This window comes from Aptenodytes forsteri, unplaced genomic scaffold (assembly GCF_000699145.1).
Source record: "Aptenodytes forsteri isolate BGI_AS27 unplaced genomic scaffold, ASM69914v1 Scaffold92, whole genome shotgun sequence".
In the NCBI taxonomy this organism is placed as follows: domain Eukaryota; kingdom Metazoa; phylum Chordata; class Aves; order Sphenisciformes; family Spheniscidae; genus Aptenodytes; species Aptenodytes forsteri.
Window position 1 is genome coordinate 301,585 of NW_008794581.1, and position 13,345 is coordinate 314,929.

The 13,345-nt window shown below is 41.5% G+C and overlaps 1 protein-coding gene across 2 annotated transcripts in view; it reads right to left on the reverse strand.

Annotated features, from left to right (window-relative positions):
• Positions 1–13,345, reverse strand: part of CDK7 (cyclin dependent kinase 7) — a 27,435-nt gene that overhangs the window by 2,343 nt on the left and 11,747 nt on the right. Inside the window, exons 6-8 of one of the 2 annotated variants that reach the window (XM_019470272.1) lie at positions 7,283–7,432; positions 5,446–5,593; positions 2,143–2,222 (exon numbers count right to left, since the gene is read on the reverse strand). In XM_019470272.1, coding sequence (XP_019325817.1) covers positions 2,197–2,222; positions 5,446–5,593; positions 7,283–7,432 — 324 coding nt within the window. In that variant the 3' untranslated portion in view covers positions 2,143–2,196. Of the gene's footprint in view, positions 1–2,142; positions 2,223–5,445; positions 5,594–7,282; positions 7,433–13,345 lie in introns of those variants that run through there. The other variant, XM_019470271.1, reaches the window with a different exon arrangement.

The following is a 13,345-nucleotide window of genomic DNA, read 5'->3' on the forward strand; positions in this document are numbered from 1 at the left end:
TTTTTGTGGCCCTCCTCTGGACCCGCTCCAACAGGTCCATGTCTTTCCTGTGCTGAGGGCTCCAGAGCTGGACGCAGCACTCCAGGTGGGGTCTCACCAGAGCAGAGCAGCGGGGCAGAATCACCTCCCTCGACCTGCTGGCCACGCTTGACTTGAAGCATGCAAGACAGTAGCTTTGATCACAAAATATCCTCTCTCTTCAACCCCGCTCTTACAGAGCACAGTAACCATTCTCTATACTTTCAAACACTGACTGCCCATCTAACTCAGTACCCACTCTGCAACTTTTGCCAATAGGAGCTTAGAGGATTGCTACTTGTTCAACTGGACAAGGTTTCCTTCAGGGAAGGGTATTGTCTAGGCACAGGCAGCATTTGACAAGAAGGGAACAGTGTTACTCTCAAAGCAGAGATGACAGAATACTTAAAACTGTCACTGCCATGCAAACTCTATTTGTTATACCCAATAGTTAGGATACTCACTGAAAAATGTGATTATCTGTTTTAGGGGCTGAAGGTTTCCAGGCTCTGAAGTCCAGTCAGAATGCTGCCTTAGGTAAGTTCAATGCAAAAAAGTTTACAGTACTCCTAACTCTCTCTTCCCTATTCAGATTAACATATTTTTGTACATATGCCTGTGAGAAGTAGGACTGCAGTTCTCTTAACCCCCCTGCCTGCGTTCAGGATGATGATGTTTGATTACACAGACAGTAAAAACTGCTATAACTAATGTTATTTGATAAACATTTTCTCTACACTGTCAATTAGATCTTAGTAGGAAATTTAATTTTTAACTGCCAACAACCAAACCAGAACACAGTAGGGTATTGGGAGACTAGTAACTGTTCTCCCTTACAAGGCCAGCATACTTCACATTGGCTCAAGGTAGGAGTAAAATCATTGAATAGAACCATAGAATCATTAAGGTTGGAAAAGACCTCTAAGATCATCGAGTCCAACCGTCAACCCAACACCACCATGCCCACTAAACCATCTCCCTAAGCGCCTCATCTACACGTCTTTTAAATACCTCCAGGGATGGTGACTCAACCACTTCCCTGGGCAGCCTGTTCCAATGTTTAACCACTCCTTCAGTGAAGAAATTTTTCCTCGTGTCCAAATGAAGTAACACAGGAGCAAGAAGATGGTTGTTCTTCCTCTACAAGCCTCAAAGTCTTCTACTAATACACTTGCCACACAGAGTTGAAAACAGAATGCTGGAAGTGGTTCACAGGTGGGAAAATGACAACAGCTCACCAGGTATCCCTGAGATCCACTGCACAACAGGGGTGGGCATGCGGTCAAGCTGCACTAGCAGCACCTACTGGCTTGTTTCTCTCCCTTGCAGAAGTCTGGTTACCCAGCAGCCACTTTGCAACACAACCATGCTGGAAATCAAGCAACAGAGCTGAGCCCACTATCTGCACTATGAATTGTTCAACAGCCACAGGTTGACAGGAGGGCTGGTACAGTTTTCCCAGCTGGATCTCCCTCTATCTCCTATTGCAATCTTGAGGCTATGAAGGAAACAGTATTTATATGCTCTCAGATAATTTCTCCTGGAAGACTGGAGTCTGCAAAAAAACCCCAACACTTCACATTCAATCTGTGTATCATATTGTTTTCAGTATAGTGTATGTATCCTCGGAAAGTCTTAATGCATGACTGCTGAGAGAACACATGCAAACTCATTTGTTAATACACTGACATAGTAACTGGAACAAAAAAGCATCCTGCCCTTCCCTTACAATGACACATTTTTTCCAACATTTATTATAGGGCTGGCAGATAATCATATACACATCTAAGCTCCAGGTGAGAAGGGTGTTATTTGTAGTTTTCCTCCTTAGGGTGTGCATCTGTACAGGATAGCCCATGATTCAGCATAAAGGTTCTGCAAAATTAGTCTGTGTAAATCTGTAGCCAGCAAGCAGTTTTGACAGTTACTACCTCAAAGCACAAGTCAAAGTAATGAGACAGCAAACCAGAGAAAGGAATCTTCTTGTTTTGCTTAAAAATGCTTTTATTCAAAAAAAGAAGTAGGGTTAATGAAACCTCTGTTTCAGTAAGGAAACACTAAATTCACATTTTACATACGAAAATATTACAAAATAACCATCCAGTGACTATTACAGCGTTTTTTCCATGGTTGGGACTCGGGCCATTTTCACTCATTTTCATCCACCATCCACAGCAATCAAAAAATCAATTTTTTTGGTAATCCTGAAAAGTGTAAATCACATTGTTACCAAAGTAAAGGGGTCCAGCCCCCTCCTCAAGGCTTTAGTATTTGTTTGATACTGTTCTTGAGATACATCTACTCTGAGATGCTTAATGCTGTTTGCTGCAGCGGCAGTACATGACTTTTTCCAATTAATCTATGAAAGAGTGCCAGAATCAAAGCTCACTTGAATCAGTACGTGTATTCCAAATGAGTCGCAAATTCTGTACTTCAGTGTTAATTGCATTTGGGATACATGTGAGTATTTCTCTTTGTCGGTATAAAAAGCTAGCCAGTTAATTCTACTTTTAAACCTAAGAAAGGCAAGCTATTCTAAGGCTTAACCTTGCCCCACCACACATACGCTCTTAATGATTTTTCTTAAGTGCTGTCACTACCCAGCAATAAGCTGTCTGCAGCAAGTAACAGCCCTTTTACCCTCTGCCTCATTCTTCAACCATGTCTTTCTTTAGTATCAGCTGTAGAGATGACGAGAGCAGCAGTACTTTTCTGATTCTGTTCCAGTTCTTGTCCTCTCATTTCTTCATATGCTACTTATTTATAAGGTAGGTAGAATAAACCATAGCTACCTTCTGGGATGGATATGAAGCTTACTATGAAAGGATCGAACTGTTTTTGCCTGCCCTATAGGCAGAGGTCTCCTCTAAAATACACTGACATTGAATCACACCCATGAACTTTAAACGAATGACCAAACAATACAAATTCTTAACCTTAGATATGAATAGAATGGTATTTTTTTTCCAAACCAATGTAGAATAGTTCTGAAATTAGACAGATTCCTTATACTGCATTAACTCAGGAAAGTTTAGTGCTGTATCTTTTATACTCTCTGTTTTGCGAACCTATGGCTCCGTAGAAATGCAGATTAATAGGACTAGAAATTGGTGTCCTGGGGAAGGACTGCTGCTTTTGAGTAAGTGTTTGCCAGAGTGGAGAAGATGCACAATGATGTCATCGTAGCATCAGTGTCTCCACATACCTCACCGATCAAAAATAAGTGGTAGCAATAGCTAGAAATGATGCATGCTTAATACTTTTCACAGGCAGTCATCCATCTAGTGATAGTCTTCCCCTGACAATAAAGAGGCTGTTTTTTGAGAAGTACAGCTGCTGCACATTTAAGTTTGGTGAACACGCCTCACAGGCTACAGGGTTTTGTTCTTGTGGAAAAGCAGCACTTACGGGGATGGCATAAATTCTTTCTCCTGGCAGCCAGCCCCTGGTGCCAACATTTTATAAGATGGTACCCATCAGTAATCACCCAGTCCATTCTACTAAGTTCCAGAGGGCTACCTCAACAGGGCTAAGGAAAAGAGAATGTATTGCGCAGGATTCAAGCACAGGCCAGCCTAAGAATTTCAGGGGATGCAACTTATTTTTCTTTGAAATTACTTTTACACATTTCCATCCTCAATAGCAATAAAAATATGCTGTGCTTCAGATTTTATTTAAACAAAGACTGTAGGATTGTTCTTCCAAACCAATATTCAGATTTTTAACTTTAGATGATAATGCCACGTAAGGAAGTCAAATGAAATCCAGGGTAGCAGGTTTGCTAGCTCTAACATTGGCTCTCTCCTTTAATGTTTGTTGGCACTAGAGGATCTACCTTTGAGACCCTCTGGTTCTGTCAGCCCAGCTAAGGCAGTAACAGAACATAGCGGAAAATCCACATCAGAAAATCCATTACGTTTCCATTTCCACTTAGTGGAAATGATAGTGCTTTTTATACCGATACTCAAATGTCTCAAAAAGTAATGCTGACTTTCTAAATGCCTTAGTTATAGTCAATCTCAAAACTCCTGGCATTTAACACAAAAGTATGACTTCCTCTTGGTGAAGATGAGACTTTCGGAAAGACGTTAAACCAATTAGTGTTCTAGCTTCATACAGTTCTGGAAACTCTGCTCATTGTCAAATGCAAGACTTCAAATGGTTAAGTCACAGAACTCAAAGAAGCATTTCTTCCTCTTTCCTGTCCTTTAGTTAACAGGCATATTTTAGGGCAGGTACTCCAAAACACTAATCACAGACCCTCACGTGGTCCTTGCAAAAGGAGCTAAAAAGCTTAAATTGATTACCTAAGCTATGGTAATTTGACAAGTTCCCACCTGTCAGTTGACCCACAGTACTGGGGTCAGCAAAGAGCATGCAAATAGTCAACTGATTAAATTTTTCTTTGAGATTAGAATCTTAAGCTAGTGAACTAATGCATTTTACTTTTAATTTGACACAGACTAAGAAACAAGAAGTCAAAGTGCCTAAAAAGTAAGTTAAACTCTAATAATGTAGCTGTGTCTCTGAATTCAAGAGGAAATGCACTTTCATGGAAGCATCTCCATTCCAAAAAGATATCACTCTTGTATCAAAACAGTCTCATACTGGCAGTAACAAAAAGCTGATGCTAACCTGACAGCTGCTATCTAGCATATTCCAGCTGTTAAGACCACCAACCCCAAGTTTAAGGACTAGTATTTGCCTCTCTGCTAGAAAGTCTGAGTAATTTAGTGTCAGATACAGGTCGTGAGTCCTCAGAGCTTTTCTTGCCATGAAGATATGAAGTACATGCTACTGTTTGGGGAAGACTGGAGGCTCCATATAGAAGATGATGTCAGGGAATAGGCTTGCCTTTTAAAAGGGTCACAGAAATGTGCTTAATGTTCCTTACCCAGAGCGGTCTTAACTGTTAACTTGTTTAGTCTAAGACAGAGAGAGCAGAAATCTCTCTTCTGAACCCGATTTACATTCTCCAGTCTGTAATTTGAAAGAATAACATGCTATGTTTCTCTCTCTCTCACCCCCCCCTTTTTTGTTTTAAGTGATGTAAAGTTAAGTTATTTCCACCTCAGTAAGATGTCTCAGAGGAAAAAAAAAAAAAAGGGCATCATAATAGCCTATAATTTACTGGGTAGTACCACACTCCATTACAGAAATTAATGGAATTAGATATTTCTTCTAACAAATAGATTCCTAAGCACCATAAAAGAGCTTTTTTTGTACCAATTGTTAGAACACAGAACTAAGTCATTCTCACCCTAAAGCATTTATCCTAAAACATACATCATTAAAGGGCTTCAGCTGGTGCTAGTGCCCAGGGATGTAGTCCATTCAGAGAGTTTTTGTTCTGAAACACTGGAAGTATCACGTTCTCTCTGAGCATGTAGCTCCTATATTAAAACAGGTGAAACATTAAGAGGTTACCTTGATCTATTCCTTCTGTTCTTTTCCTTTTTAAATTTAAAAGTGCATTTTGTTGCTCCTTTACAGCTTCTGCAGGACAGTTGGGTCTTGGCAGCTGATTTCCTGGAGTAGGTCCTGGTCGGTTACTGAAATACTTCTGTTTCAATGCCTTAATGATAATGGAAGAAAAATAGCCAAGTAATTAGTATAAAGTGTCAGAACACCATCTATAAAGAGGTTATAATGAAATAAAGCACTTGCAATTGGGACTTGAAAACTACTTGGACACTTTTATACTAGAAGGTGGCCTTGGGGCAAATGAAGATTTTGTGTTCTCAGTGACTACCCACAGCACTTTGATTTGTAAGCCAAGAGATAAACTGTTATTTTTAACTAGTGCTCAGACATCCTAACAGAACTCTAGACTACATTGCAGGAGGTCTTGTACAAACAGCAAGTTTCTAGCTCTGAAGAGCTTACATTCTGAATAGACAGATAAGACAAGGATAAAGAAGAAAGTAGGAATAAAGAAAGATTAAAAGAATGTAAATGAAGTCTTGATCAGATCCAGGACCCGGATACCAGCTGTTTTGCTAGCTTTTAAGATAGGTCTTTCCCCAAAATTTCTTTAACTGTGCTGTTTATACACTGTAAACTGTGAGAAAAATGTAGTTTGAATTAGAGCAAAAGACAAACACAAGTGAGCAGGGTTAATTTCATGTAGTGGAATTACATACGGTATTTTAAATTTTAGGAATTCCACAGCTTCCATAAACTGCGGTTAAGGAAAAGAGGTTAAGCTGCCTCTTAGGTAATCATTACTCTTGCTAATGTCAGTTACATGGTATTCAATGCCAGCTATAAATCAAGCCAATACAGTAAGCGCAAGTTGTTTTCTGCCTTAAACTGTGGCATTGTCAATAAAAATGCTAGACTAGAAAAATCGTATATATTCAAGTCACCATCCTACAATACAACCTGTAAAATGACTTCATACATTCGAACTAGTACAGAGGTGTCCCAAGCAGAGCAGAACTAATTATTTGGAAACTTATATTGAAAGTTCTTAAAGATGGTGACCAAAAAAACCTGAATGTACTCTGAAAAAGTCTTCTAGTAAAAAGATACATAACACATGCACTAATCCCCTGGATTGGGATCTGCCTTGTCTAACAAGCAATGAGGGAGTCCTGGCCTTAAGGGGACAGCTCTGTTTCTTGCATGCTTCCCTAACAGTGTAAGGTGACAGAAACACAGTTTTGAAACTGCCATCTGCTGTATCTTCCTTATAGCAGCAATCAATATTCTGAACTAGAACATTCTGCCAGATTTTCATTCAAAGTCTTTCATTTCTCCCCATCAAGGAGTAGTGAAATTGAGATCAGTTTCACCCAAGTATAATGGAAAAAGATATTTAGATCAGAATGCTGGTTTAAATCACCACAGAATTTCATATTAAAAAAGAATCAAAAAGGTTTAAATGAAATTGAAGAAGAGACTGCATGAAGTAAGGAAACCTTTCAAACCCAGGGAATAAGATATGCTATGTTAAAAATTAAGTTTTGAGCTTTTGGTGACTGAATTTTGAATGTCAAATATAATGACTGTCTGAAGGCCATGACTCATACACCTTTTAGTTGTCTACCTTTGCTCTACATTGGTAATGGAGAGGATCAGTCAGCATTATTCATGCCTTTCAGAGTTCTCTCTATAAAATACTGGAAATATGTTTCTAGTATTTCATGGACAGAGCTATATGACATTTCATTTCAAACCCGGCTTACTGGCTTCGAAGCACATTTATCCGATATTAACAGTAGTTTAATGAACATTAGGACATAATGCAAGTGTACTGTACCTGAGTAGCCGTAACCCTAGTGCAAGGATTAAATGTGAATAAGCCTTGCAGAAGATTGAGCAAATCATCACCAGCTGCACTGAAGATATGTTGGAGTGGCATTCCAGGGAAAGACTTAAATGTGACATAATCTGGAAGACTCGTCATCCCCTACAAAGACCAAAAATGGAATGTATATTTTTCAAGTTAGAAAGAGTTCAGCTTTTCACAGAAAGGGAACTTCATATGGTTGTCTTTCAGCAGAAGCAAATTATCTTTCAAAACACCTTGCTAATACTTTGTCACTGAAATAAAATCAATGTAGGAATAGCAGGACATAAAGACTACTTTTTTTTTTTTTTTAAATAACTGTTACTGTTGTTTCAAACTTTCTCTTTCCAAGTGATCTGTCCTTTTCTTGCTTTAGTGCTGACCAGTCCAAAAGAAAAAGCTACTAACAAAGAAAACAAGTATGAAAGAACTTTACAGTGGGTGCAGACAAATGAAGTAAAACTTTTTTCTTTTGCAGACTGACATGGTGGAAGAGACAAGATTCACAAAAGAGCCAGTCTGCATTTTCTCCAAGTTAATAATATACTGTCCTCCTCCTCAAAGTTAGCTGATCACCATGAGCATTTTGAGCTACTTTTGAAATGCACAACTGAAACTTTTTATCTGGGGAGTCGGGGGAGGGAAGGAAGATAAGCCAAGCAGTTAAACAACAGGTGAATTACATACCTTTTTCTCCTGTACGTATGAAATCAATCCCTTTGTATTGAAATTCTATCATAAAAATGATCTTGTAACAGACAATTATCCAAACATAGTATTTTAATAGTGTTTTAAATATTTTAAACCTCTAGGCATCACACTTCAGTAAGTTTACCCAAGCAAAATAAAATATTAATACTGAAGTGAAAAATGTGCTCAATCAGTTATATTTTTGACAGTAAAGGTTTCAATTCTTGAAATGCATGGGTTTGCAAATCAATTTGGGAATGCATCATCTCTGTTGTGCTAGCAAATCTCCTATTCTCTCCTTTCCCCACCTATATCTTAACTCTTCCTCTCCAAAGAAAGCAGAAATGTCATTGCAAAAATCTCCATGCATTTCATTTAGAATCCCGGAGCAACAACAGAACTGTATGGGGCTAGTAGTGCCTTATACGATATTTCTCCATATGGCTATAGCTCTATTTGGTGATCACGTACCATAGCATTCGAGCACCATTCACACAAAGGAAAAGCAGCACGGGGAGGGAGCAGAGGCAGGATGTGATGACTGGTTAACAAGTCCAGAGAGCGCTTCCACAACTCAACTACAAAAGAGGACGGTCTGATCAGGGAATTCTGGCCCCCCCGTGCCCATCGGCTGGTCCAAGTTGCCCATCCAAAGAAGCCATGCCCTGCTTCCTGTCAGCCTGCCTGATAACCATGGTTATGTAGGTCATTGTGTGCCCTGACATGAAGTTTAGCGCAGTAGTAGTGAGGTACTGGATTTACTGTCATCTTGACCTGGATAATGATACTACTGATTTGTATTTGTTACTGCACCATTATTCTCAGATAAACTGTCTACCCCTAAAGCTGTTGGTCTGGTGTCTCTTACCATATCCTGAACCTGTAACTTGGCTGGGCCACCTCCGGTGTCAGAAGTGAGATATGGTACACAGCATCGTTACCTGCCCCAACCTTGTAGTGGGTGCCCCGCCCAGACACCAGACTCTGATGGAGGGAAGTACCTGTTTCCTTTTCCCTAGCTACTTTAATCAGAGAAATTCAGAAAGACAACACATGAAGGGGAAGGTACTCTGCCTATTCCTCTTTGCTCACTGTCTCAGAAATACTGAGCACCATTTGACTGCAGCCAAAGCCTGAGCTGTCTCCCTACAAAAAGAACTAGCTCAAGCCCAGCAGGATACTCAGCCTGCGTTTGAAGACAAGGCTCTCGCCACTGCCTGTGTTAAAAACGTGTAGGCTTGCGTGGAAAAGTTAGAGCACCTCGTGGTCCCCCTGGTGGCAGCACATGCCTGAGAGAAACTTGACCGGCAGCTGGAAGCTACATAAAAGGGACTTTCTGCAACAAAAATACATAAAGCTTTATGTATTGACCAAGAAGAGTGGGAAGGAAATACGTGGTTCGATTTGGATTCAAATGATGATACATCAAATTCTTGAAGCCCAACCAGGCTTACAAATCCCATCAATTATTGAAACTGAGTATGATGCTAATGGAGGCACTGCAAGTACCTCTACATGCTCTTTCACAAACATACACCTAGCCAAATTAAGCAAGTACTATCGCAGATCTGTTACTGTGGATTACTTAGCCTGGCTTGCAAATATGAGGGGGGGATACCATCCAAATTTCAGAATCAGAAGCCCAGACCCTCACATCTGACTACAAATTCCACCATAAAATGCAGACTCTGTCTTTTGGGCATCAACAGCTTATGTTCAAAGAGAAGTGCCCTGAGATGACTGAGGACCCTGGCTATTCCCTGGCCAATCCCACAGATTTAGAATTGAGCATAGCTAGGCTGGTTATCAATCATACTTTAGATGCAGGCCCTGTGGCAGGTGAAGACCTATCATCATCCCACTGAGATGCAGTGGAGCCTACTAGTCAAGAAGGGTCCACTCGTAGGACATTTAATGTCAATAGGCGCTGGCCTTACAGGTGCAGCACCCAGCCCCATACAGTCCCTGCTATTACAAAAGGTAGTTTCTGCTGTGCCCATTCTGTTATCTTCCCGTGTCCCTAAAGATGCAGCTATAGTTACCACCAAACCCTACTGTGCCCCCCTAAGTTAAAAAACCCCCTACACCTCTGTGAAAGGGCCCTGACCCAAAGCATCCTGAAATATGGAAAGCCTGTTTGGCCCTGGGCATTCCTGAATAGGCAATACACACAGTCCCAGCATCAGTGTTACTGGCTCTTGTAATCATCTTGCAACACCCCGCACTGTGCCACACATTCTCCCATTGGAGGTAAAGGCCCAAGTGCCCCGCCTGCCATTCCATCAGCTGGAGCCTGGAAACCCCAGTCTTGTATTACCCAAACTTATTAGGGGTCCAATTAGCACCACAGGGGGCTGATCAGAAGCCACAAGTCCCTCTGAGGTGCTATGGAGGGTGTCGCTTATACGGACTTTCAATCTAGTGCTAGATGTCACCATCAACAATAAATGTTGTTTGTGTTGCCTCATTGATACAGGTGCTCAAATTTCTGTCAATAGATCACACACTGGAGGGGACCACTTCCCTCATACTGCAGTAGTCTGCGGGTTCACAGGACCACTCATAGCTCTTCCTGTAGTCACAGTCAAGTATGACTTCCCTAATAGGTATATGGCCCAAGGTTCTGCAGTTCTGGGAGATTGTAATGTCTTAGATATGAACCTACTCAGAAGCCAAACCTTCCATGATGCTCAAGGCAAGGTACAGTATCTTGGTACTTCTGAACCAAACCACCTGCTAGTTCCAGTAAGTACCTTCCCTACCTCCAATGACCCATGTTGTTAATTTACAGCAGCACCCTGTAAAACCACGAGCCCAAAACCCCATCACCCACCTCCCTTTCTACAGGACTGGAAGAACAGGAAGTAGGCATTCACACCCATACCCTGTTTAGCAGCCCCATCTGGCCAGTGGACAAACCCAACAAATGGGTCTTGGCATCTGACTGTTAGACTACCATAGCATACATTTTGCCTCCTCTCTGCTTCACACAACAGTCCTAATAGCTGCTGAAGTACTCAATGCCATTTGCCTTGCTTCTTACCTATGTATGGCAGTTTTGGATGTTAAAGGTATGTTCTTCCAGTGCCCCATCTACTCAAATGACAAAGGTCACTTCACTTTTACATGGAATAGCATCCAGTACACCTTCATTCATTTACCTCAAGATTATCACCATAGTCATACCCTTACTCATGGTCTCTTAGCCTTAGTTGAAATTTCTTCCACTCCTGATCTCTCTTGCCACCAGTATACCAATGACATTCTCCTGGGCAGACCTACTACACATGAACCTGTTGCACCAGACATGACCCTCTTAGTTTCAGCCCTGAAAGAACACTGGAATCTTTCTATTCCTCCCTGTAAATGCCAGGGTCCTGCCCAGAATGTGTGAGTCTCCTTGTGCGCTGGTACCAAAAGTACTCCTGAAATCATCTTGCAATCTATTTTATCTTTACTTACTCCCTCCTCCAAACAAAACCTCCAGAGATTTTAGGCACTTTATAAATTATGGCATGCCCACATCCCTGATTTTAGTCAGCTAGTCTATTCTCTGTATTCCTTGCTGCAAAAACATTTCACCTGGGACTGGAACACAAGTCATCAACAGGCCCTAACACTTCTCCTAAAAAGTATTCAATAGTATCAGTATTTAGGATCCCTCACCCCTACTGGCAGATTTGAACTCAGGGTCCAGTAGAGTGGAAATGGTGCCTGGTGAGGACTGTTCCAGGAAAGAAGTTCCGAAGACCCTACCCCTAAACCAATCCATTTTGGTAGCAAGGAGTGGCAAGATGCACAAGCCTCATATTGTGAACGGGAGCGTGCTTTACTTGCTACTTTTTCTGACATTGACAAACTCCTTGGGGATCGTCCCCTTACACTTAGGATTTTACATCCTATTCCTCATGACATCCTTCACAACATTCCTTTCCCTGAAGGATGAACTCAATCCATTGCCACTCAATAGTGAGTTCTTGGTACCCCTGTCATCACTGATGGAGCCCAACCTTCAGGCCCCAACCATTGTACTCTCACCCACCTTGCCTCTCCCATTCCTGTAGCTACCAGCAATCACTCAGATTTGCCTATTGCCTACGTCCCTCCTTTCACCACCCCGCAGGAGGGTACCTGGTTTACTGATGGCTTAGCAATCCTTTGCAGTAATGCCTGGTTTGGGTGTGGCACCACTGTCTATATCATTGATGGCCAAATCGTCATGGCCAATTGCCATGGTACTGCCCAGACGGCTAAAACTCCTGGCCCTTTGCTTAGCCATTTGCTCCTCTGTCCATACTGTCTGACCCTTGGGCTGTTCTTCTAGGTGCACCTGGTGGGTTTCCCCCTGGAAAGCGTGCTCCTTCTGCACTCTTACCATAGAAATTAGGGGCTACCTTCTTTAGGAAGATATTTGCTCACTTTGGCTGTGGGCTATGTTGATCTCATTCTGCTCACCCCATGGCTGAGGCTAGGTTGAATGACTGAGCGGATGCCACTGCTGCAATTGGAGGGGTAGAAGTGACAGTGGATGCTGACACCCATAACAAGCTGATAGCAGCCCAATAGTAGCAGATGAAACTGAGGAAACCTTAGCCCAAACCTGCAACTTGAAATGTGGAACCACCATGGTAGCTCACTGGTTGCATGAGCATTGGAGTTATTCCACTGTTACAGCTTTAGCCCAGGTTGCAGCACACTGTGGAATACATCTTCAAATGCAGTGAGCTGAATGTATTCAAGTTGTATTGACAAATGGGAAAACCTGGCTTATGGAACATAGCTACTTTAACACTGGTAGGAGGGAGACCCCACAGCTCCCCAATATGGAATCCTTCTTTGAGACTATATTATACCTCCATAACTCAAGAGCAGAATGTCACAGTTATTGATTGTAAACAATTCAAATGGGAGATACCTCAGTATCAGTTAAGGGACCAACACATCAGTGGATCAACAATCAGCATGTTGTATGCCTACATTAAGTCTTTTGTAGCATGACCCTTATATTTTCTCACTCTGTTGATACTGTATGCCTTTGGGCTAATGCTCTGATAGCTCTCTGAAGTGTAATACTATTCCCACATCTCCAAGTCCCTCTCCTACTTCCCTCCCCACACCCACCATATCATCCATACCCTTTATCAGTATGATTTTCTCTCTAATTGAATGGTTTTTGCAACATGAAGACTTGCATGGACTATTGAAACAGGCAAAGAAGCAGGCACAACAAACTTTAATAATCATGGTACCAGATATCAAACAAATCCTGGAAAGTGTTTTTAAAAAAAAAAAAGCAAACATAGTTGGAAGCAATCCGTTTTAGGATGGCCTCCCGCCATCGGG